Below are 26,683 nucleotides of genomic sequence, written 5' to 3'. Positions count from 1 at the left end.
AATCCCATCATAGGAACTAGAAAACGTTATGAATTGTGAAGAAGATATTAAACAAAGAAGGGGGGGATTCCATACAAAAACTCTACTTTTCCTTTATTCTACATTATTCTGGAGATTTTTATAGGATCTTTCTGTACTTCGTACCTGCACTGTCTCTTCTTTTCTACATAGTTAATTACTGGCTGTACATAAGGAGAGTTTTTGCTGCCCTCTGTGCTTTGTAAAAAAAAGTTAAACCACCTTCAAACTTGTGTTCTTCTTCCCCACCCCACCCATCCAGTCATTGCTCAATGGACAGCAGAGAGGACTGTGTATACGATGAAAACGGTAGGTTGACAATGCAGGTTTTTATATGGATTGTGATGATTTGGAGCAGATATTTACATTTTAAAATGCTTAATGCTGACACTTCCTTTTGAATGACAGAATGCCACTGCATCTATGAAGGGAAGATATTCAAACCCGGAGATAGCATCTACAACACAACAGATGGCATTGGAGGGTGCATCGTTGCAATCTGTAGTCGCAATGGAACAATAGAGAGGAATATCTTCCCATGTCAAACATCCACAACGACTCCCACTGCATCCGCCACTACTGTATTTGTATTTAGTAATACCACTTCATCAGCAACTACTACTACAGGTACAAACTCTAATGACCCCTGCAATCCTGTGTTTTTCTTAGTAAATGAAGTTGATCTCCAAAGCAGGAGCATACTATTGATTGTCACACAACCAACTATTGTGTGATAACAATAAAAATATTGCTGCTTGCCTTTATGTGTAGATTTCTAATGTGTGTGTGGTACAATGTTGTCTGCTATCAGAAGAAGCAGAAAATACAAGGGGTACATCTTCATTACAAACTGATATTAACTGAATACCCCTTTAGTGACTGTAGCTCTTCTGAAGGAATCTTGGGAATTATAGTTTGGTGAGGATGCTGACAATATTGTTAGAGGTCCCTAGCCTCTGTCACAGAACTACAGGATACCTGGGGAGAGGGAACGACCATTAAACCATTTTCACTCTGTAACACAGACATGCCCACACAGGGCTGCATGGCTAAACAGGAGAAACAAGAGAGCCTAATCCCAAAGGCGCAGTGGGCGTGGGCATGGGGGGACTTTGATTAAATAGTAACCTCTGAAGTCATTAATAAAAATAGCCAAAGCATTCCAAGACTGCAATAGGGCCTTTTGTCAGCATACTGCTAAACATGGGGTGGGGATGCAGGGGTGGAACTCCATTCAAAACATGCCATTGCTGTCCATTGAGCAATGACTGGATGGGTGGGGTGGGGAAGAAGAACACAAGTTTGAAGGTGGTTTAACTTTTTTTTACAAAGCACAGAGGGCAGCAAAAACTCTCCTTATGTACAGCCAGTAATTAACAATGTAGAAAAGAAGAGACAGTGCAGGTACGGAGTACAGAAAGATCCTATAAAAATCTCCAGAATAATGTAGAATAAAGGAAAAGTAGAGTTTTTGTATGGAATCCCCCCTTCTTTGTTTAATATCCATAAGGGATTGCTATCTGTTAAAGTATTTTTCCCCCTACAACACCAGTGGGGTTGATTCCCCCTAGCTTCTGTGGCATAAGGAAGCGTATCTGTGGCATATCTTAGGCAACCCAGTGTGAGGGTCCCAAGCTTACCACAAGAGAACAACTCATCCCTTCTTAGAATCTTATCCTGGCTTAGCAAGCTACTTTGGCACTCAGGAACTGCAGCTTCCTCCCCAGCTTTTGTACAACTTCAGTGTGCCTTAGTATAGTGAGGGTGCAGTGGGCTCATGGTCCCATCCTGCATCCTGGTGGAGTCTCCTATGAGCCTTCTTGACCCATAGGGTCTTCTGACCCAGTAAAAATGAATGCCAACTATGCATGTAATAAAGGAATGGGTGGGTCTATCCTGGGAGACCAGGCAGAGACAGCTGCCTTTGTTGTGCTACCTATCATGCTTCAACTGCAGCAGCACAAAACACCTGCGCCTCTGCATTTTAAAACCTACAATAGAATCAGTCTTTGCAGACTATAAGAATTTTGGTCTGATAGGAGGAGCTAGTCATAGTAAACTCATAGGATACTATTGAGTACAAGGCCAGTAGACTGAGGCCCCGATGGTGTGTTTCCTCTTGCCCAAAGAGATGAGGAGAAAAAGGGAGGGACTTGTACAACGCATTCTCCTTCTGTGCTTTCCTAATTTCTGGACATCCCTGAGTAACCTCTTTATTCATAGGTGTGATGCTGATCATTACATATGGTGATTGTAAAGGGCATCCGTAGGGATGGATGGACGCCCCCCCCATCTGGGTTCTCTGGGTGCCCACCCAGCTGTTGCCCCTACTCACGCCCCCCCCACCTGGGTTCTCTGGGTGCCTCACCAAGCTGCCCACACCTACCCTGAGCTGTTTGCGAGCGTCCATCATTCCCACGGTTGCTATTTTGTGAAAAAAATATGGCGACTTGGGAACTTCCATAAATCTAATATTTCACACATAGCGGCAATGAAGTCACCATCTATGCAATATTATGGGTGTAAATGGGTCATTTACGCCTGTAATATTGCATCGATGGGGCCTTTACAGCCACAATGTGTGCAATATTAGATTTCCGGTAGTTCCTGAGTCACCATATTTTTTGGCAAAATGGTGGCCATGGGAATGACAGGCTCTCGCAAATGGCTATGGGTAGGTGCGGGCAGTTTGGTGAGCATGTGGGGGGTGAGCAGGGGCAGCATCTCGGTGGGCACAGCCCAGAGGTGTGAGGGGGGGGAGTCCATTGGACTCCCAGACTGAGCCAAGCAGTCCCTAGGCATCCATGAGTGATTTATTGCACACTCGTGATTGGTCACTCCTGGAAATTAGTGGTCCTTTACATGAAGTTGTCAACCTCCAGACCATCTTCTGCACTTTTCCCAGTTTATTCCACTTACAAAAAGATAGGAGATAACATGAAAAGGGATGTTATTCCAATCTATCAGCTGTGTGAAATGCCGGCGTAGTGCTATAATGCACTATAATGACAGTGCCATCTAGTGGCTGTAAATTGAAATACACAGAAACATATAGAACTTACCAAGAAGGACTTTCCTCGATTCAAATCACTGTCTGCCATGTAAAGGAGCCCATTGTAATCCCACAAAGAAACCGAAAGCAGAAAGCCCCAGTAAGGATGTGGGAGGGGGGTGCTTAATGTAGAGAAGCTCCATGTCTCTCCCATCTGGAATGGCTACTGGCCACAATCTTTTCCTGATCAGATCTGTAAGATATGCAGATCTGAACATCCAATATTACCTTTCTGTCTCACCACCTCAACTGAGTATATGATTTTGATTTTACTTTCCCCACCACACCCCTTAAAATAGAGCATAGTGACACCTAAAAGACTGTCTCCCTCAAAAAGAAAATCAGACCACAAATTCCAGAGAAGTCCACTTGATTATCAGTCTAAATGGCATGGGTGGAGCCACTGAATTCCTAAATAATCTTCTAAGGGCGCAATCTTTAGCTGGGGAATATGGCTGGCTGGGGAATGCTGAGAGTTGTATGACTTTTATCTGTCTAAACACAGATAGGATTGCACCCTAAAAAAAACCTTATTTCTTAGAGGTGGCATGTAGTTTACATGCTCAACATGTATAAAAATAAAATATCTACTGGAACCCCAGATTATGCTAACATATTCTTTTAATTCCCCCCCACACACAGTGCCTGCAACAACATCACTTTGTGTTCAGGAAGAATGCCATTGGTCACAGTGGTATGATGGGAGTCAACCTGGTTCTGGAAATGATGGTGGAGATTTTGAGACTCTTGATAATCTAAGAGCTGAAGGTTATAAAATCTGCAAAGCTCCAAAGGCTGTTGAATGCAGAGCAGAGAAATTCCCCAGTACTCCATTAAATGAACTGGGCCAAAAAGTAGAATGCAGTGCAACAGTGGGACTAATATGTTACAATAAGAACCAGCATCCAGTGGGTTGCCACAATTATCAAATCAAAATCCTATGTTGTAGCTTCGTACCATGTCGCAGTTATACTACAGCATCCACACCCAAGATTACAACATCTCTAGAGCCTACAACAATTACAACACCAACCTCCACATTGGCTACTGTGATTACATCCAGAAGTACACTTCCAGAGACAACTAGCATCTTAACTACAACCCCAGAAACCACTTCTTCATCCACTGGAACAACTGCCAGATCTACCACAGAAACCATATCTCCTACAACAGAAATAACAAGCAGAACTACTTGTAAACCCACATGCGAATGGACTGATTGGTTAGATGTGCATTTTCCCACACTGGATAATAAAGGGGATTTTGAAACATATGACATCATTAGGGCTGCAGGAAAAGATATCTGCCAAAATCCTGAACGTATAGAATGCAGGGCAGAGAAATTCCCCGAGAAAACTATTGACGAAATTGGTCAAATTTTTCAATGCAACGTGTCATTTGGCTTTGTCTGCAGAAATGAAGATCAGTCAGGAATACTGCAAATGTGTTATAACTATCAAATTAAAGTGTATTGCTGCAATGCTGATTGTTTGACTACTACTCCAGAAACTACAACTGCAGGTACAAAAACAGTTTCAGCAACGTCCACATCCATTACTACAACTTCAGGAACAACATCTACATCAATAGTTACAACTAAACCAAAAACTACCACAACAGCAATTACAACTTCTTCAGTTCCAAAGACAACATTAACAACCTCTCCGTCTACCACTGAATTTACAGCTACAACTGCTGTACCCACAACTTCCACTACAACCCCAGAAACCACAACAGTAACAACCTCTCCTTCTACTACTGAATTTACAACCACAACCACTGTATCCACAACTTCCACTACAACCCCAGAAACTACAACAGTAACAACCCCTCCTTCTACTACTGAATTTACAACCACAACCACAACCACTGTACCCACAACTTCCACTACAACCCCAGAAACTACAACAGTAACAACCTCTCCTTCTACTACTGAATTTACAACCACAACCACTGTACCCACAACTTCCACTACAACCCCAGAAACTACAACAGTAACAACCTCTCCTTCTACTACTGAATTTACAACCACAACCACTGTACCCACAACTTCCACTACAACCCCAGAAACTACAACAGTAACAACCTCTCCTTCTACTACTGAATTTACAACTACAACTGCTGTACCCACAACTTCCACTACAACCCCAGAAACTACAATAGTAACAACCTCTCCTTCTACTACTGAATTTACAACTACAACTGCTGTACCCTCAACTTCCACTGCAACAACAGAAACTACTGAATTTACAACCACAACCACAACCACTGTACCCACAACTTCCACTACAACTCCAGAAACTACAACAGTAACAACCTCTCCTTCTACTACTGAATTTACAACCACAACCACTGTACCCACAACTTCCACTACAACAGTAACAACCTCTCCTTCTACTACTGAATTTACAACTACAACTGCTGTACCCACAACTTCCACTACAACCCCAGAAACTGCAACATTAACAACCTCTCCTTCTACTACTGAATTTACAACCATAGTTGCTTCTTCCACAACCTCACAAACTACAACAAAAGGTACAACCACAGTGCCAATGACTTCTGAAACAACTACAGTATTAACCACAACACCTTTTCAAACTAAAACACATACACCAACAACAGTAACAATAACAACCACTCCAGAAACAACTAAACATACAGAAACAACAACACTTTTACCTTCCTCAACATCAAGTAAATACTGCATGCAGGAAGTCTGTGAATGGTCCCAATGGTATGATACAAGTTATCCAGGATCTGCACTTGATGATGGAGATATAGAGACATTTAACAATATAAGAGCCAAAGGATATGATGTTTGTAAGGCACCAAAGAACACTGAATGCAGAGCACAAAGATTTCCTGATACTCCACTAAATGAATTAAAGCAAAAAGTTACATGTAGTAAAACAGAAGGACTCATATGTTTTAACAAAGATCAACTTCCACCAATTTGCTATAATTACGTGATTAGAATTGAATGCTGCAAAGAAATCATAATACCATGCCCAACAACCACAACTCTAATAACTACACAACCTGCCATTTCAACCTCAAAAATGACTACTACAACTGCAACAACTACAAGAGCACCAACTACACTTCCATCAACAACCACACTAGTAACTACAACACCAGGACCTATTGTTACATTATTACAGACAACTCAACAGCCATCTACAGCACAAATACAATATACAACACCTAATGCAACTGTAGCTCCAAAAACTACAGCAGCCACAACGAGAACGTCACCACTAATTACCACAACATTTAAAACACCAAAAGTAACTACCAGAATGACTGAAAGAACACAAACAACTACATTTCCTGAAACTTCTGCAACAGTTACAACTAAAACCATGCCACCAACAACTACAAAATCAATATTAACTACTTCAGAGGGGATTTCAACTAGCATTACCGCCAAACCAGAAGAAACAACTCCTCTAAAAACTACTAAAGCCAAGACAACAACTGCAATAACAACTGAAGTAACTTCAACTCCTAAAGTGAGCACAGGTTTGCTGAGCACGACCATTTCCACTTCCACTACAACACTCACTTCGACCACACCCAAACTGGTGACAACGACTGTATCCCAAACTACCACAACAGAGACAACTGCAACAACCACCCCAATTCCCATCGTAAGCTCAACACGTTTGCCCACTACTACGCATTTGCCATCAAGTACAACTACTAGTACAACCACTCCTCTGGGAACAACTTGTGCCCCCATCACCTGCCAGTGGTCAGAATGGTTTGACATGGACTTCCCCACTTCTGGACCTAATGGAGGAGACATTGAAACCTACAATAACATCCGAGCTGCAGGAGGCAAAATCTGTGGGAAGCCTGCAAAGATCCAATGTAGGGCTGAAAATCACCCTGAGCTAAACCTTGACCAAGTGGGTCAGGTCGTGGAGTGCAATGTAAATCTTGGACTGGTGTGCAGGAATAATGACCAAATTGGGAAATTCAAGCTGTGTTTCAATTATGAGATACGGGTGTTGTGCTGTGAAGAAAACCCAGATTGCAGAACCACACCCATCCCAACCACCACCACTAGTAAACCAACTACCGTCATTCCCACTTCTACTACTACACTGAGTACGACCACACCCAAACCGGTGACGACGACTGTAACCCAAACTACCACAACAGAGACAACCACAACCACCACCCCAACTCCCACCATAAGCTCAACAAGTTTGCCCACTACTACGCATTTGCCATCAAGTACAACTACTAGTACAACCACTCCTCTGGGAACAACTTGTGCCCCCATCACCTGCCAGTGGTCAGAATGGTTTGACATGGACTTCCCCACTTCTGGACCTAATGGAGGAGACATTGAAACCTACAATAACATCCGAGCTGCAGGAGGCAAAATCTGTGGGAAGCCTGCAAAGATCCAATGTAGGGCTGAAAATCACCCTGAGCTAAACCTTGACCAAGTGGGTCAGGTTGTGGAGTGCAATGTAAATCTTGGACTGGTGTGCAGGAATAATGACCAAACTGGGAAATTCAAGCTGTGTTTCAATTATGAGATACGGGTGTTGTGCTGTGAAGAAAACCCAGATTGTGTAACCACACCCATCCCAACCACCACCACTAGTAAACCAACTACCATTATTCCCACTTCTACTACTACACTGACTACAACCACACCCAAACTGGTGACAACGACTGTAACCCAAACTACCACAACAGAGACAACCACTACCCCTACTCCCATTGTAAGCTCCACAAGTTTGCCCACTACTACACATTTGCCATCAAGCACAACTACTAGTACCACCACCCCTCTGGGAACAACTTGTGCTCCCATCACCTGCCAGTGGTCAGAGTGGTTTGACATGGACTTCCCCACTTCTGGACCTAATGGAGGAGATATTGAAACCTACAATAACATCCGAGCTGCAGGAGGCAAAATCTGTGGGAAGCCTGCAAAGATCCAATGTAGGGCTGAAAATCACCCTGAGCTAAACCTTGACCAAGTGGGTCAGGTTGTGGAGTGCAATGTAAATTTTGGACTGGTGTGCAAGAATGAGGACCAAATTGGGAAATTCAAGCTGTGTTTCAATTATGAGATACGGGTGTTGTGCTGTGAAGAAAACCCAGATTGTGTAACCACACCCATCCCAACCACCACCACTAGTAAACCAACTACCACCATTCCCACTTCTACTACTACACTGAGTACGACCACACCCAAACCAGTGACGACGACCGTAATCCAAACTACCACAACAGAGACAACCACAACCACCACCCCAACTCCCATTGTAAGCTCCACAGGTTTGCCCACTACTACACATTTGCCATCAAGTACAACTGCTAGTACAACCACCCCTCTGGGAACAACTTGTGCCCCCATCTCCTGCCAGTGGTCAGAGTGGTTTGACATGGACTTCCCCACTTCCGACCCTAATGGCGGAGACATTGAAACCTACAATAACGTCCGAGCTGCAGGAGGCAAAATCTGTGGGAAGCCTGCGAAGATCCAATGTAGGGCTGAAAATCACCCTGAGCTAAGCCTTGACCAAGTGGGTCAGGTCGTGGAGTGCAATGTAAATCATGGACTGGTGTGCAAGAATGAGGACCAAATTGGGAAATTCAAGCTGTGTTTCAATTATGAGATACGGGTGTTGTGCTGTGAAGAAAACCCAGATTGTGTAACCACACCCATCCCAACCACCACCACTAGTAAACCAACTACCGTCATTCCCACTTCTACTACTACACTGAGTACAACCACACCCAAACCGGTGACGACGACCGTAACCCAAACTACCACAACAGAGACAACCACAACCACCACCCCAACTCCCATTGTAAGCTCCACAGGTTTGCCCACTACTACGCATTTGCCATCAAGTACAACTACTAGTACAACCACCCCTCTGGGAACAACTTGTGCCCCCATCACCTGCCAGTGGTCAGAGTGGTTTGACATGGACTTCCCCACTTCTGGACCTAATGGAGGAGACATTGAAACCTACAATAACATCCGAGCTGCAGGAGGCAAAATCTGTGGGAAGCCTGCAAAGATCCAATGTAGGGCTGAAAATCACCCTGAGCTAAACCTTGACCAAGTGGGTCAGGTTGTGGAGTGCAATGTAAATCTTGGACTGGTGTGCAAGAATGAGGACCAAATTGGGAAATTCAAGCTGTGTTTCAATTATGAGATACGGGTGTTGTGCTGTGAAGAAAACCCAGATTGTGTAACCACACCCATTCCAACCACCACCACTAGTAAACCAACTACCATTATTCCCACTTCTACTACTACACTGAGTACGACCACACCCAAACCGGTGACGACGACCGTAACCCAAACTACCACAACAGAGAGAACCACAACCACCACCCCAACTCCCATTGTAAGCTCCACAAGTTTGCCCACTACTACGCATTTGCCATCAAGTACAACTACTAGTACAACCACTCCTCTGGGAACAACTTGTGCCCCCATCTCCTGCCAGTGGTCAGAGTGGTTTGACATGGACTTCCCCACTTCCGACCCTAATGGCGGAGACATTGAAACCTACAATAACATCCGAGCTGCAGGAGGCAAAATCTGTGGGAAGCCTGCGAAGATCCAATGTAGGGCTGAAAATCACCCTGAGCTAAACCTTGACCAAGTGGGTCAGGTCGTGGAGTGCAATGTAAATCTTGGACTGGTGTGCAGGAATAATGACCAAACTGGGAAATTCAAGCTGTGTTTCAATTATGAGATACGGGTTATGTGCTGTGAAGAAAACCCAGATTGTGTAACCACACCCATCCCAACCACCACCACTAGTAAACCAACTACCATTATTCCCACTTCTACTACTACACTGAGTACGACCACACCCAAACCGGTGACGACGACCATAACCCAAACTACCACAACAGAGAGAACCACAACCACCACCCCAACTCCCATTGTAAGCTCCACAAGTTTGCCCACTACTACGCATTTGCCATCAAGTACAACTACTAGTACAACCACTCCTCTGGGAACAACTTGTGCCCCCATCTCCTGCCAGTGGTCAGAGTGGTTTGACATGGACTTCCCCACTTCCGACCCTAATGGCGGAGACATTGAAACCTACAATAACATCCGAGCTGCAGGAGGCAAAATTTGTGGGAAGCCTGCGAAGATCCAATGTAGGGCTGAAAATCACCCTGAGCTAAACCTTGACCAAGTGGGTCAGGTCGTGGAGTGCAATGTAAATCTTGGACTGGTGTGCAGGAATAATGACCAAATTGGGAAATTCAAGCTGTGTTTCAATTATGAGATACGGGTGTTGTGCTGTGAAGAAAACCCAGATTGCAGAACCACACCCATCCCAACCACCACCACTAGTAAACCAACTACCGTCATTCCCACTTCTACTGCTACACTGAGTACGACCACACCCAAACCGGTGACGACGACTGTAACCCAAACTACCACAACAGAGACAACCACAACCACAACCCCAACTCCCATCATAAGCTCCACAAGTTTGCCCACTACTACGCATTTGCCATCAAGTACAACTACTAGTACAACCACTCCTCTGGGAACAACTTGTGCCCCCATCACCTGCCAGTGGTCAGAGTGGTTTGACATGGACTTCCCCACTTCTGGACCTAATGGAGGAGACATTGAAACCTACAATAACATCCGAGCTGCAGGAGGCAAAATTTGTGGGAAGCCTGCGAAGATCCAATGTAGGGCTGAAAATCACCCTGAGCTAAACCTTGACCAAGTGGGTCAGGTCGTGGAGTGCAATGTAAATTTTGGACTGGTGTGCAAGAATGAGGACCAAATTGGGAAATTCAAGCTGTGTTTCAATTATGAGATACGGGTGTTATGTTGTGAAGAAAACCCAGATTGTGTAACCACACCCATCCCAACCACCACCACTAGTAAACCAACTACCGTCATTCCCACTTCTACTACTACACTGAGTACAACCACACCCAAACCGGTGACGACGACCATAACCCAAACTACCACAACAGAGACAACCACAAGCACAACCCCATCTCCCATCATAAGCTCAACAAGTTTGCCCACTACTACGCATTTGCCATCAAGTACAACTACTAGTACAACCACACCTACAGAAACAACTTGTGCGCCCATCACCTGCCGGTGGACACAGTGGTTTGACACTGACTTCCCCACTTCTGGACCAAAAGGAGGAGATATTGAAACGTACAATAACATTCGAGCTGCAGGAGGCAAAATCTGTAGGAAGCCTGCAAAGATCCAATGTAGGGCTGAAAAACACCCTGAGCTAAGCTTTGACCAAGTGGGTCAGGTCGTCGAATGCGATGTAAACTCTGGACTGGTGTGCAAGAATGCAGAACAAATTGGGAAATTCAAGTTGTGTTTCAATTATGAGATACGGGTGTTGTGTTGTGAAGAAAACCCAGTTTGTGTAACCACACCCATCCCAACTACCACCACTAGTAAACCAACTACTGTCATTCCCACTTCTACTGCTACACTGAATACGACCACACCCAAACCGGTTACGACGACTGTAACCCAAACTACCACAACAGAGACAACCACAAGCACAACCCCATCTCCCATCATAAGCTCAACAAGTTTGCCCACTACTACGCATTTGCCATCAAGTACAACTACTAGTACAACCACTCCTCTGGGAACAACTTGTGCCCCCATCTCCTGCCAGTGGTCAGAGTGGTTTGACATGGACTTCCCCACTTCTGGACCTAATGGAGGAGACATTGAAACCTACAATAACATCCGAGCTTCAGGAGGCAAAATCTGTGGGAAGCCTGCAAAGATCCAATGTAGGGCTGAAAATCACCCTGAGCTAAGCCTTGACCAAGTGGGTCAGGTCGTGGAGTGCAATGTAAATCTTGGACTGGTGTGCAGGAATAATGACCAAACTGGGAAATTCAAGCTGTGTTTCAATTATGAGATACGGGTGTTGTGCTGTGAAGAAAACCCAGATTGCAGAACCACACCCATCCCAACCACCACCACTAGTAAACCAACTACCGTTATTCCCACTTCTACTACAACACCGACTACAACCACACCCAAACCAGTGACGACGACTGTAACCCAAACTACCACAACAGAGACAACCACAACCACAACTCCCATCGTAAGCTCAACAAGTTTGCCCACTACTACGCATTTGCCATCAAGTACAACTACAACCACACGTACAGAAACAACTTGTGCCCCCATCACCTGCCGGTGGACACAGTGGTTTGACACTGACTTCCCCACTTCTGGACCGAAAGGAGGAGATATTGAAACCTACAATAACATCCGAGCTGCAGGAGGCAAAATCTGTAGGAAGCCTGCAAAGATCCAATGTCGGGCTGAAAATCACCCTGAGCTAAGCTTTGACCAAGTGGGTCAGGTCGTCGAGTGCGATGTAAACTCTGGACTGGTGTGCAAGAATGCAGAACAAATTGGGAAATTCAAGTTGTGTTTCAATTATGAGATACGAGTGTTGTGCTGTGAAGAAAACCCAGATTGCAGAACCACACCCATCCCAACCACCACCACTAGTAAACCAACTACCGTCATTCCCACTTCTACTACTACATTCACTTCGACCACACCCAAACCAGTGACAACGACTGTAACCCCAACCACCACAACAGAGACAACCACCACCCCAACTCCCATCGTAAGCTCCACAAGTTTGCCCACTACTACACATTTGCCATCAAGTACAACTACTAGTACAACCACTCCTCTGGGAACAACTTGTGCCCCCATCTCCTGCCAGTGGTCAGAGTGGTTTGACATGGACTTCCCCACTTCCGACCCTAATGGCGGAGACATTGAAACCTACAATAACATCCGAGCTGCAGGAGGCAAAATCTGTGGGAAGCCTGCAAAGATCCAATGTAGGGCTGAAAATCACCCTGAGCTAAACCTTGACCAAGTGGGTCAAGTCATTGAGTGCAATGTAAATTTTGGACTGGTGTGCAGGAATAATGACCAAATTGGGAAATTCAAGCTGTGTTTCAATTATGAGATACGGGTGTTGTGCTGTGAAGAAAACCCAGATTGTGTAACCACACCCATCCCAACCACCACCACTAGTAAACCAACCACCATAGTTCCAATATCCACCACATCAAGCAGCACTATTTCACCTATAACTACACAAACAACAACCCCAACGTCCTTGGGAAGCCACACAACTCCTTGTTTCTGCCAAATTGGAGAAATTATTTATAAACCCGGTATGTATTTGATGTAGTGTTTTCTACTCTATTATTTTATGTAATTGGTAGGGCAACTCTATATGATTTAATATTCCTTTTGTGGGAAGCTTGTTTTGAGCGATAGTGATAGTGGAGGAATTTGTTGTGGAATGTTTTCATGTTTCTTGTTCGTTGTTTAAAGTAGATAGATACAGGTCAGTGTTTTTCATGTTTATTTCTCTACCAGATTTTACTCTGATGCTATTTAAGTGCTTGATTGTTTTTTATTTCATTTTTTGGTAGGTGAAATAATTTACAACAAAACAGACAGCGATGGTTGCCGTTTCTCTGCCATTTGTGGTGAAACATGTTCTGTTGAAAGATCAATAGGGCCGTGCAGATCAACAACCCCAAAACCACCTTCAACTCCACCTGTTGTCATTACAACTCCCACTACTACCACAGTTGGCACAACTCCACCATCTGGCTGTCCTGATGCCCAGCCACCAAGAAAGGTAGAAAAAGTTTGATATTTCTTCTGGCTGTGAACATAGAGTGGCAGGTTGCAATCCTGTTACTTACAAGGGGAGGGGGCTTAGCCTTCCTTCTTCCTAACATGGTTTTCGGGGGTGGGGATGGATGGTACAGGTGGCACTAGCTTAAGAATTACAACTTGGGGAAGTTGAGTAACTCTAGGAATGGTGAGGACGCCTTACTGGGCCCTGGAGTCTGTTGGGCTCCCCACCACCACCCTCACCCCTGGACCATGCAAGCCCCTGGCCTCGCTTGCCCCCCCATCACGTCCTCCCAGACATTCCCCGCGCTCACCTGGACCCATCCAGGAGGACCTGCCATTCTGCCGAGCTTATTTTTATGGGGAAAAGGAAGTCATTAAAAATGCATGTATTTAAATATGCGCATTTTAATGACCCCCTTTTTTCTCTAAAAATAAGCTTGGCAAAATGGTGGGCACTCATGGATGGGATCCAGAGTGAGTGTGGGTGGCTCGGCGAGCTCATGGGGGCTTGAGTGCATGTCTGAGAGGGCTCCAATGGGGGCAGCGCTTTAGCAGGGACCCACTGATACCAGACAGGGGTGGGTTCATCCATCCCTAAGTAACTCCCCCTCCCCATTATAAGTCACCCGTCCTAAACTTTGCATAGCTACATGTGGAATGCTGTTCCCCACAAGGTCTGTCTGGCACCAACATTGTCATCTTTTCAGTGCCAGGTTAAGATTTCCTTCTACTCCCAGGCATTTGAGAGCATATGAGGAGGCTTTCTCATTTTAGTTTTTTATTGGGTCCAAGTAGTTTACTGTTAATTATTTTAAACTTTTTAAAACTGTTTTAAATTCTTGTATGTTAAAGGTTTTATATTCTGTTCTATTATGTTGTGAACTGCCCAGAGCAATTTGGCTGTTGGGCAGTACAGAAGTAAAATGCATGCATGCGTGCATGAAACTTGAGTGCTGTTATGCTGTAGAGGAGAGAGGGTTTTCAAGCTACTGCCATAGCAAGCTCTGCAGTCATCCCCCATTTTCTTGTTCTTTACCTTCACCCCACATTAGTGAATGTCAAGGCTTTTCCATCTTTTTACCTGGGAGGTCCACTTGAGTATGCTGAGGCCCCTACATTGTTTGTGGTTTCAGTGTGAGGATTTCTTCATTGATTTTTATTGCAGGCACGCTGTTTGCCAACCCACCCACCAGCAGTCAGCTATTTTAGGAATACTCTCTAATAACCCTTCATGATGAGAATGTTTCCACCTTCTCTAACAATTCAGTTCCTGGGCTATGTTGTTCAGTCGTTAAGTCGTGTCCAACTCTTCGTGACCCCATGGACCATAGCACGCCAGGCCTTCCTGTCCTCCGCTCTCTCCCAGAGTGTGCTCAAGTTCATATTCATTGCATCAGTGATGCTATCTAGCCATCTCATCCTCTGCCGTCCCCTTCTCCTTTTGCCTTCAATCTTTCCCAGCATCAGGGTCTTTTCCAGGGAGTTTTCTCTTCGCATTAGGTGGCCAAAATATTTGAGCTTCAGCTTCAGCATCTGTCCCTCCAATGAGCAGTCAGGGTTGATTTCCTTTAGGATTGACTGATTTGACCTCCTTGCAGTCCAGGGGACTCGTAAGAATATTACTGGGAAAACCATAGCTTTGATTATACGAACCTTTGTCGGCAAGGTGATGTCTCTGCTTCTTACTATGCTGTCTAGGTGTGCCATAGCTTTCCTCCCAAGGAGCAAGCATCTTTTAATTTCATGGCTACAGTCACCATCTGCAGTGATCTTGGAGCCCAAGAAAGTAAAATCTGTCACTGCTTCCATTTCTTCCCCTTCTATATGCCAGGAAGTGATGGGGCCAGATGCCATGATCTGAGTTTTTTTAATGTTGAGTTTCAAACCAGCTTTTGCACTCTCGTCTTTCACCCTCAACAAGAGGCTCTTTAGATCCTCTTTGCTTTCTGCCATTAGGGTGGTATCGTCTGCGTATCTGAGATTGTTGATAATTCTCCCGGCAATCTGAATTCTGACCTGTGATTCATCCAACCTGGCATTTCTCATGATGTACTCTGCATATAAATTAAATAAGCAGGGTGACAATATACAGCCTTGTCGTACACCTTTCCCAATTTTGAACCAATTGGTTGTTCCAAGTTTGGTTCTTACTGTTGCTTCTTGACCCTCGTACAGGTTTCTCAGGAGACAGGTAAGGTGGTCTGGTACTCCCATGTCTTTCAGAATTTGCCAGAGTTTGTTGTGATCCACACAATCAAAGGCTTTAGCGTAGTCAATGAAGCAGAAATAAACGTTTTTCTGGAATTCTCTTGCTTTCTACATGATCCAGCGAATGTTGGCGATTTGATCTCTAGTTCCTCTGCCTCTTCAAAACCCAGCTTGTACTTCCGGTAGTTCTCGGTTCACATTAGGGATGTCAGTGAATTTCGCCACGAATCTCGGGGAGGCCGAATGCCAGCGCATTCAGCCCCCCCAAAATCGGTGGCGAAACGGTCTGCCCTCCCCGCCCCTCCCAGGACGGGACTTACCTTGGGCGAATCCTCCTGGCGGCAGCGGCTCCGGTGGCGGTTCGGCGGCGGCGGAGGTGGGTCTTCCGACCTGCTGCTGCCTCCGCCACCATTTCTAGTAAAAAAACACAAAAAAACAAAAAAACGTGATAGGCTACGTAAAGATTTACGTAGCCTATCACGGCTAGATTTTTAAAAAATACCGTGATAGGCTACGTAAATGTTTACGTAGCCTATCACGGCTGAGTAAAAAAAAAACACTGCGCATATGCAAATGGCGGCGCCCATGGGCGCCGCCATTTGCGTTCCTTATTTTGGCACATGTAGTCTACGTAAACATTTATGTAGACTATGGCGAAAATAAGGGGAACGCAAATAGCGTAGCGTCTATGCTATTTGCGTTCCCCTTATTTTCGCCGTAGTCTACGTAAATGTTTACGGAGACTACACGTGCCAAAATAAGGAACGCAAATGGCGGTGCCCATGGGCGCCGCCATTTGCGTACGCGCGGTTTTTTTTTTACTCAGCCGTGATAGGCTACGCAAACATTTACGTAGCCTATCACAGCTAACTGCAGGGACGCAAACGGTGGCTACGGCCGCCGCCATTTGCGCACCCGGCCAGCCAGGATTCGGGGGGGGAGGGATGGAGCGCCTCCCCCCTGGCCAGAATTTCAGGGGGGAGGGACGGAGCACCCCCCCGGCCAGAATTTCGGGGGGGGGGACGGAGCACCTCCCTCCCCGGCCAGAATTTCGGGGGGAGGGACGGAGTGCCTCCCCCCCACCACGAATCAATTTCGTGAGAAGGTAAGTGACTTTCGTACATCCCTAGACGTCACATACTGCTGAAGCCTAGCTTGTAGGATTTTGAGCATCACCTTGCTGGCATGTGAAATGAGCGCAATTGTGCGGTAGTTTGAACACTCTTTGGCGTTGCCCTTCTTTGGAATTGGACTGTAAACTGACCTTTTCCAGTCTTGTGGCCACTGTTGAGTGTTCCAAATGTGTTGGCATATTGAGTGCAGCACTTTAACAGCATCATCTTTTAGGATGTTAAATAGCTCAGCTGGAATATTGTCATCTCCACTAGCTTTGTTGTTACTAATGCTTCTGGGCTATATCCTGGGCTATAAATCATGTTAATGTGTGAATGCCCCTTCAGGTTCCTTTGTAGATAAAGGACGTTATTCCACTGATGCTCCCCCGCCCCCAAATACTATGGTATTGTAAATGGAAAAGTGTGTTTGAACAGGGGCAAAGGAAATGCATATAATCACAAAGCAATATATATGTTTAAATCAGACAATGTAAGAGCTTTGAGTATGCAAAAAAGCCACATCCCCCAGCTAGTTAAAGCCTGAGGTGGTCTTGGGATTTCAGAAGTCTAGTGCAGGGGGTAAGGTGTCATCTAGGCGGCCTTATGCCTTGTGTTTGTATAACTGTTAAGAGGCTATGGGACTGAGGAGGATGCAGTGATTTTGGAGCATGAGAGACATGCTTACTGAGACTTTTGCAGCCAGGTGGCGGAAGGTGCTTGGCCCTCACAAGCTTTATCTGTCAGGTGAATGTCCAGGGAGGACTTTGAGGCTCCAGCTGTGGGTAGGCTTGCCTGAATCAGTACAGGCAGCCAAGATAGTACCACAAGGCATGAAGCGTGGTGAAGATAATGAAGGATTACTCTTGACCAGCAGTTTTTTAGTGCTAGAGAGTTGAAATTAAATTGATCCCCCCCCCCAAAAAAAAAAGTTATCCTGAAAATTCTCTTCTGCAAATCTTAATGCCAGTTGTTTACAGGATATTCTTTGAATATTTACTGAATATTCATCAAATAGTATTTGATACATGACAGTATATGATAGAAGGAATGCAATGGTATTAATATTTGACAGTATTTGGTGGGTGAAAAGGGGCAGGAAAGGTTTATTTTGTTTTGTTTATTAATTATCCAAAGACATGAAAGAAGGAAAGAAAGAAAGAAAGAAAGAAAATACATCAGATTTAAATCTAATTATTAGGGGGGTAGTACACTTTTCTCCCTTAACTAACTTCCCTGAGGAAAATATAGGTGGAATCCACTGGCTGCTTAGAGATTTTCTGTATGCCTCTTTATTTGGCAGTATGCAGCAGGTGACATTCCAAAGGTACATAATATCTGATAATATTTGATAGGTAGTATGCAATATAGTGTTGGATAATATTTGATAGCTGAAAGCTTACCAGACTTCGTATTTGTTTGCTGCCAACACCAAAATAACTAAAAGATGGCAACAATTCTTAGGCACTGAAATTTGAATTCTGAGGTGAAAATTCACATTCAAATTTCAAGTGCAAAGTTTTGCATTAAAAAATTGAAATGTTGTGCCTTTGTCAGTCAGGACAGGTTGAAATAGTGGAATATGATTTATCGGAATGTAGTTTTAAGATTGATATTAGGGCCCATTTTATAACCCCACCACTTATTTAACTGCTTGGAAGGATTTTATGTTTCATATTTGGTGGCTGCATAAATAAGACTGAAATAGAACAAACTGCCAAATATTTTGCTGTGGCTATTAAGATGAGATCACAATTAATTAATGGCTAATTGTAATTGTTATTGGGAGGTAAATGATATGGGGAATGTTTATAATATAAAGATGGTTGCTGATTTTATGTTGTGTGTATTTGTGTTTAGTTTCTGATGAAACCTTTTGTGTATGTATATACTCTGTTCTGTTTACTTTTCATTTCTTAATTTATTCCTATTTTATTGTTTGTTTTAATTACTGTCTTATGTACCAATATGTGGAAAGGTCTATGGACTAGATACCCTTTTTATGTTAAGTACAGCACTGAACACCTAATGAGAAATAGCAGGGTGAACAGGATAGCAACACAGGAAACTGCCTTATACTGAGTCAAATCATTGGTCCTAAATGCACCTTGTGCATCTCTGTCAGGCTGCCTATAACTAATCATTACTTACGCAAAATACCTTCATATAGTCTGAAAGCTTTCATGATTAGCCTTTGCCTCTGCTTAGATTGTTTTGAAGAAACTAGGTGCCAGGAAAAATCTGATTAACTGTTATAAAATGTATGGCGTAAATAAGCAGGGACCCAAAAGCCAAGTGCTTATTAGTAGGAAACTCTTTGCTCCTTAAAGTCGTAACACTATTTGCCATATTATAATCGAACTGAAAGTGTGTATAAAGCTAAGTCAGGCCTTACAGAAAGCTTCAATGGCAAAAACACATTTCTGTTTTGCAGAAAGGAGAGACATGGACAACAAACTGCGTTGTAGAAACATGTGAGGGAAACAACAAAATTGCTGTAAGAAAAGTGGAGTGTCCACCAGTGAAGCATCTTGTTTGTGAAAATGGGTATCCACCAATAAAGGTGTACAGTGAAGATGGCTGTTGTTACCACTATGAATGTCAATGTAAGTGAAAATGAATCTTCATAATGGCACTTGTGGCAATAACATCATATACATATCAGTTTTTCATTGTGCAACCATGACCTCAACGGTATTATTATTTGATTAATTGTTCTTTCTAAGTAAAAATTCTCAGTCTAGCTTTTCCCCCCTAATTTATTAGGTGTATGTAGTGGCTGGGGAGATCCTCACTATATCACCTTTGATGGAGTCTACTACACCTTCCTGGACAACTGCACTTATGTGCTCGTACAGCAGATTATACCTAAATATGACGACTTCCGAGTTCTTATTGATAATTACTACTGTGATTCAGAAGATAAACTTTCCTGTCCTCAATCTATTATTACTTACTACAAATCTTCCGTAATAGTGCTAACCCGCCAGCGCGTTAATGGAGTGGAAGCTAACGAGGTAAAAATTATGTCAAATGTTTGAAATGTTTCTCTTAGGCTACAATTCTGTACTCACTTAACTGGGAGTAAATACCATTGAACTCTGTGGGGCTTACTTTTGGACAGACCTGTACAGGGTTGCACTGTTAGGGTGCAATCCTATGCATGTTTAGACAGAGAAAAGGCCTTCAGCTCCCAGCATTCCCCAGCCAGGCTGGCTGGGAAATGCTGGGAGTTGAAGGCCTTTTCTGTTAAACATGCATAGGATTGCATCCTTAGTATACTAATTTCTAGCAAATTCAGGGGGTTGGATCCAGCGATCTATATGGGGGTGGGTAGAAACTAATTTTGCTGCCCCCTCCTCTCCCTGCCAGCACCCCCAATCCCTAAAAATGCCCTCCGGAGGGTCGGGGACTCTGCTAATTAGGGTGAATTATGGTGCAGGAGGCTGAGGGAGAAGGAAGGGTTTGTGCAAAAATGGGCAGAGACAGCTCCTCTGCATTTCCAAGGCACTCTGGTGGGCTAGCAGGGAGACAACAGTATGGACAATTGCCCATCGATGGGTGGATCTCTGGATTCAACCCAATATATATAGGATTAAAAAAACACTGAAGGAGCCAAACATGTTTTCTTTAGGGAGTAAAGGGAGACCTGAGACAAGACACAGGGGAGAACAATTAGGTATGCTTAAGAGCTTTCGAAGGTTACATGCTGACTGAGACACCAAGATGATAATGATTATGTGCTACTCACTCAGTTTGCTTTGGTTGGTGACACAAGGAAGCAAAGAAAGGGTGATCAGCTCATATTGTGAAAAAAACCGAGCATCAGATATTAGAAGCAACAATGTACGTATTAAACAGCACAGCTGGGATTCAGTGGGATTTTGAACCTTGCTCTTCCCAACAAGTCTCCCATGCCCTTCTAAAAGTTATCCCAGAAGATCAGGAGACTCTCTGCAGTGGAATTCCATGAGGCACAAGGGGCTACCATTAGAAGGGGAAATCGGCACACAGAACACTTTTCATGTACAATCAAGTAATGTACTTTGAGTTTATTTTTATGAAGTAAGTGAAATATATTTCTAAATAGATAAATTGTGTATAAAAATGGTCAGATGAATTACTTTTTTAAAAGCACACCAAATCAAAAAGAATCCTTCATTGATGCAAAGTTAATCCCATATGCAGATCTATTTCAACGGTAAGACCGTCAACCCAGGTTTCCAGAAAGACGGCATTTATATCTTCATGACTGGCATCAATATGGTAGTTAAGATTCCTGAGATTGAGGCTACCATCTCCTTCAGTGGCTTAATCTTCTCAATAAGGCTTCCATATAGCAAATTTGGCAACAACACCGAAGGACAATGTGGTAAGAAAGATGCTTTCATCCCATCAAAACCCATCTTGTTCCGTCCAGCCTTTGCAACCAATTACCAAATTAAAACTGAGCCAAAACAATCTTTTTCATTTCATTTTCACTTCTGTTGTTTTCAAAAAGCGCGTCTGTTTTTTGGTGTGCCTTTGACTGCCTTCTCAAAATCCCATCTATGATTTTTCATCCACATCCTGGACATCCTGAGCATGGATGTAGAATTTGAAAAGTACAGCAGCATGAGATAGATCTGGCTTCTGCTTCCAAGGAAAAGTGACTCTCCCATCAGTTCTCAATAAAATTGTTAAAATGGTCTGGATTCCAGTGATTCCAACATTGTATTTGATCTGAATGTAAAGTCCAGCATAGTTTCTCATGGATGTAAAAGTCTCATGCCTTTGGTTTTATGTTGTTTGGTTTTAATTTTTGTGAACCACCCAGAGAGCTTCGGCTATTGGGGGGTATAGAAATGAAATGAAATGAAATGAAATGAAATAAATAATGCCTTGTGTTCTCATTCCATTTTGTTTCATCTAGGCACCTGCACAAACAATAGAAGAGATGACTGTCGCTTACCAAGTGGCAAGATAACTAGTTGTACACACATGGCCACCCATTGGAGAGTTCCTGATGACAAGAAAGACTACTGCAGAGGACCACTACCAACAACTCCACCTAGTACACCCACACCAATTCCAGAAGGCTGTAAAGATACCCCTCTTTGCAAGATGATCACAAGCCAGTAAGCTGGAAAACTATTTTAATTTCCTCTTTATTCCCTAGAGAATATAATGATAATGGTTATCCTGTAGAAGTGGAAGAGAACATTCTGCGTTTCTTTCTTTTTTTAATTGAAAGGTTTAATCCTAATATGAGGACATAGTGGGACATGATGTATAAAGGAGTACTAAAGTTGCATGGCCTCAGATCTGTGCAGCTATGAATTCTATGCTGTCAACACAAGGGAGTCCAAAATGGCAATCCTATGCACGTTTTCTTGGAGTAAGCCCCAGTGAACACAGTGGGACTTACTTCCAAGCAAACATGCATAGGATTGCATTGCATGAAAGCAGAATGATATAAAAGGTACTTCACTTCATGCTCTGAACACTTTGACCTCTAACGTCAAAGGCCTTCAGTCCAAATTGTCCAATACATGGGGTAGGGTGAGGGTGTAACACATCTAGCTTCTCATTTCTTCAGATCTGCATATCAAACCCACAAACACAGAACTAGGTGGGAGAAAGTCAGAAGTCTGATATATTACCAAAAAACCTATTTACTATTGCTATGATTGTAATATTCCTGTTGTTGTTATTAGAAACTTGGTTTGTGAAAATGTGGTATAACATAACCACAGTACAGTCCATTTTCCTTTAGACTCTTAAGAGTCTTTCCACTCAGTCAATTTAATGTGCATTAAAGGCACATTTGTGTTGTGCATTAAAAGCTTCTTGCTCCAGCAGAGGCTTCCATGAATGAAAGGGGGAGGGAGGCAATCCTGCAGTCCCCTGTGCAACCTCCCATGCTGTTCCCAAGCGTCCCCTGACCCTCTGGAGCAGGTGAGAGTCAGTGTGGTATAGTGGTTAGAGTGCTGGACTGGGACTCAGGAGATCTGGGTTCTATTCCCCACTTGGCCATGAAGCTCACTGGGTGACCATGGGTCAGTCACTCGCTCTCACCCTAACCTACCTCACAGTATTGTTGTGAGGATAAAATGGAGAGAAGAGGGACCATGTAAAGCTGCCTTGCATTCTTCGCAAGAGGAAAAAAGGTGGATAATAATAATAATAGCAAGAAATTGGAGCAGGGGGCTGCAGAGGTAAGGAGGAATCAGTGAAAATTGCTTTCTCCCCTTTCCATTGACAGATGCCTCTGCTGGATTGAAGAGCCTTCTGTGAGTGGAAGGGCACAATTGGATACAACCCGCAATTCTTTAGCATGCTCTCAAGACATATTTTTCAAACAGTTGAATTTTAAGTTAGTAGAAGCTGACTTTTACTCTAGTAATATTCTACACGATAAGCACTCAATCCAGAGAATTCTGAGAATTTCCACATTCCAACCCCTGGTCTTTCCCTTTCATTTTGTGTCCATTTAAAATATGCAGCGATCTCAAGGAAATGCCTATCAAATGAGAAGGAGGCTGTATACGTTTTCAAAAATGTATTTTCCCATCAAGTGTTTCTGGTACCTTTACAGTGTCTTCTCTGAGTGCCATGGGACCATCGCCCCAGAGTCCTACTACCAAGGTTGCGGGTTTGATGCTTGCCACATGAAAAATACCTCCCTGCAGTGTTCTGCATTAGAGACATATGCATCTCTCTGTGCTTCTGAAGGCATTTGTATCAACTGGAGGGCAAAGACCAATGGCACATGCCGTAAGTACAGGAGGGTCAATCAATGCCGCAGTTGATTCACAAATAACATGGTAATTTGTGAAATACCTCACATCTGTCAATTGTGAGTTTAATTAATAAAATATGGAAATACCAAGCAGAAGATTTTGTTTGTCTGTGATGCAATGCGGAGCATCACAGAGAGGACATTCTCAAGGCTGATAACCTTTTCAAATAGACATTTGATTTTATGAGGTCTTAGTCTGTGCAAATGGTATCTAGAGCCTGGGCCATTAGAAGAGACTTCTGGTTGCTTTAACTATGAAGTTCTTTCTTCATAATTACAGCCATGTACCATCAGGGTAGGAAGCATATTTAATAAAAACTATTACGTGAGGAGAAGCACGTACAATAACAGGATATGTCAGCTAACAGTTTTCCCTGTGGTTGCCACTTGGCAGGAATTTTTGTTGTTGCCTTTTTCTGATTGCTTCCTGTTATTTTTTCCTCTTCTTAGCATATAAGCAAATTTGAACAAATTAGCACATACAGATGAACACTGGCAGGCCTGTTCTCCCCATGTGATTAGTGACTTTGTCAATAACAGGAGAGAGAGAAAAATGAGGGAAGGGTCATACAGAAGCTAGCTATAAATGTTAGGTGTATGGAAATACATCTTTATTTTATTTTTTACATTGCTTCATTTTTCTACCCACTTATAGCATACAACTGTCCTACAGACCAAGTATATGACCCATGTGGCCCTCTCAACCCTCCCACGTGTGATAAGAGGTAAGGAAAGATCAGGAAAGCTGTTTTAGTCTATTTTATTCTACTAGTTATATCCAATGCAATGTTTTGGGTATTATGCTGGATTTGAACATGAGTTCAAATCCCTGCTCTGCCATAAAACTTACTCTATGATTTTGGATTAGTCATCATCTCTCATCAAGGCTACCTCATCTCCCTCATAGGGCAATTGCAAGGGTAAAATGGCATAACTAAGTGTATTTACATTGGCTTGGGCCACTTCAAGGAAGCATGGAGCTATAAATACGATACATAAATAAGGTGAAACTATCTAATAGTATTATTATGTTATTCACCATAACAAAGTTTACTTGGTGACTGAATTTTTCTAATTTCTCACAGACGTCTGCTAACAGCATTCAACTCTGTCGGTCTCCCTCTCCTTTTAGCCTTGATTAGGATGGTGAAAACTAAGACACAAACTGGATGTTCATGTTGCAATGGTGTTGTACTACTCTAACGATGCTTCTTTTTCATTGTAGTGATGTTCTGCATAATAGCAGTGGAATAACTGAAGGTTGCTTCTGCCGTAACGGAACTAAGCTCTTTAACACCTACAGGGATATCTGTGTCTCTGAGTGTGGTAAGCATTCATATTTTTTGGTCAGAAAATGTTACTGCACTAAACGCTGCATGGAGAATTCTTGAACAGCTCACCAGTTAGGCTGCAGTCTCGGTCACCTTGATCTAAGTCGCAACAGTAAGATGTAAACAGCCTTAGAAACCAAAGGGACAGTGATTTCCAGTAACCAAGAACTCCAAGAGTTATTCATTAACAGTAAGGATGTTGGAGGAATCTGTCTGGGGGATGGAGCTCACCCCGCTTTCATCAGCTTAGCCCCCAGACTTCAGCTTGTTTCCCCATGAGCTGGCCCGACTCAATCTGCATAAAGTTGTGCCAGTTTGTGGATTTTCCATTTGTTTGTTTTTTTAATTGCGTAAATAGAAATGTGCGTAAATTTCAGCCACAATTTGCATATTTTATTTGCAAATAAAATATGCAAATTTCAGTCATAATTTGCATAATTTGCACAGATTGCAGCTGCAATTTGTGCACATTTCTATTTATGCAAAAAAAAAATTAAGCCCCTGCATTCCAGGAAAACCCCTGTGGCTTGACCCACAAATGTGAGCTGAGCTTGTGCTTGGTGGGAGTCCACTGAGCCAAAAAGGGCTGGATATCTCAGTGATGGACATCCCTAATGAACTGCAATGATCAGCTAAGTAATGTTCCCAGTATTATATTTGGATAAAGGATATTTGACTTCAGTTACTGCCCTGCATAACAAAACAATTAAAATAAGCTGCTGGATAAGGCATAGGGTGCTAAAGAGTGCATTTGAGTTTCGAAGTGGGATATTTTTTGTAACGTTAATTGTGAATGATATGCAAGATGAACCAAAGAAAAGCATGCAGAAGAAAGGGTGCTGTTCAAAGCAGTGGGATTTTCTTTCATGGAGCATTCTCTAAAGTGTTCTCTTACATGGAGAATACTGTGTGGTCAACATACAGTAGCCTTTCCACACATTTCAGTAGGCAAAGTATTGGAGTCCTTATGGAATGAAGAACTTCCATTGCTAATTACACATGAAACCTTTGAACATAGCTACTGGTATTTGCTGCAACTTCCTTGAATAGTTCAGACTAGACAGCTTCTAATGCTTCCACTACCCTTTGTCTCAGAAGACATAGATAACTATGCTAGATCTCACAGCGCTCCCGTAGTCAATGGCCTGTTCTTTGCTTTCAGCAAGCTAAATTAGCTCCAGAGCTCCTTAATGACATCAGTGCAAAATCTCAATTCTTACATTTCTTTCAGGTTGTACAGGACCAGATGGGCTGCCCAAAGCAGTAAGTATCAAAACTACTATATTTCATAAAATGTCGATGCGTGAGCTGAGAGGGTTGAGGGAGCTTTATGAAAATGCAGCCTTTTAAAGGCTTTTACAACTTTGGGAGGAAAGGTTGCTGCCTTTGTGCCACTAACAGCTATCAGCAGCAGCAGAATCCACTTATGCACTGGTATACAGCACATAAATGAGAAGTATGCATAGCACA

At 43.3% G+C, this 26,683-nt stretch overlaps 1 protein-coding gene across 1 annotated transcript in view; it reads left to right on the top strand.

Moving 5' to 3' along the window:
• The window catches only part of MUC5AC (mucin 5AC, oligomeric mucus/gel-forming), an 86,624-nt gene that overhangs the window by 46,380 nt on the left and 13,561 nt on the right, over window positions 1-26,683 (top strand). Inside the window, exons 29-40 of the mRNA XM_084851325.1 lie at window positions 281-327; window positions 427-645; window positions 3,713-13,303; window positions 13,568-13,779; window positions 19,536-19,707; window positions 19,868-20,118; window positions 21,290-21,473; window positions 22,014-22,218; window positions 23,679-23,857; window positions 24,538-24,607; window positions 25,108-25,208; window positions 26,445-26,476. Coding sequence (XP_084707451.1) covers window positions 281-327; window positions 427-645; window positions 3,713-13,303; window positions 13,568-13,779; window positions 19,536-19,707; window positions 19,868-20,118; window positions 21,290-21,473; window positions 22,014-22,218; window positions 23,679-23,857; window positions 24,538-24,607; window positions 25,108-25,208; window positions 26,445-26,476 — 11,263 coding nt within the window. The remainder of the gene's footprint in view (window positions 1-280; window positions 328-426; window positions 646-3,712; window positions 13,304-13,567; window positions 13,780-19,535; window positions 19,708-19,867; window positions 20,119-21,289; window positions 21,474-22,013; window positions 22,219-23,678; window positions 23,858-24,537; window positions 24,608-25,107; window positions 25,209-26,444; window positions 26,477-26,683) is intronic.

Source organism: Heloderma suspectum, chromosome 1 (assembly GCF_057233095.1).
Source record: "Heloderma suspectum isolate Gila_16-S chromosome 1, 16-S_ref, whole genome shotgun sequence".
Taxonomy (NCBI): domain Eukaryota; kingdom Metazoa; phylum Chordata; class Lepidosauria; order Squamata; family Helodermatidae; genus Heloderma; species Heloderma suspectum.
The sequence above is the reverse complement of the archived record's forward strand: the minus strand, read 5'-3'. Positions and strand labels throughout refer to the sequence as shown.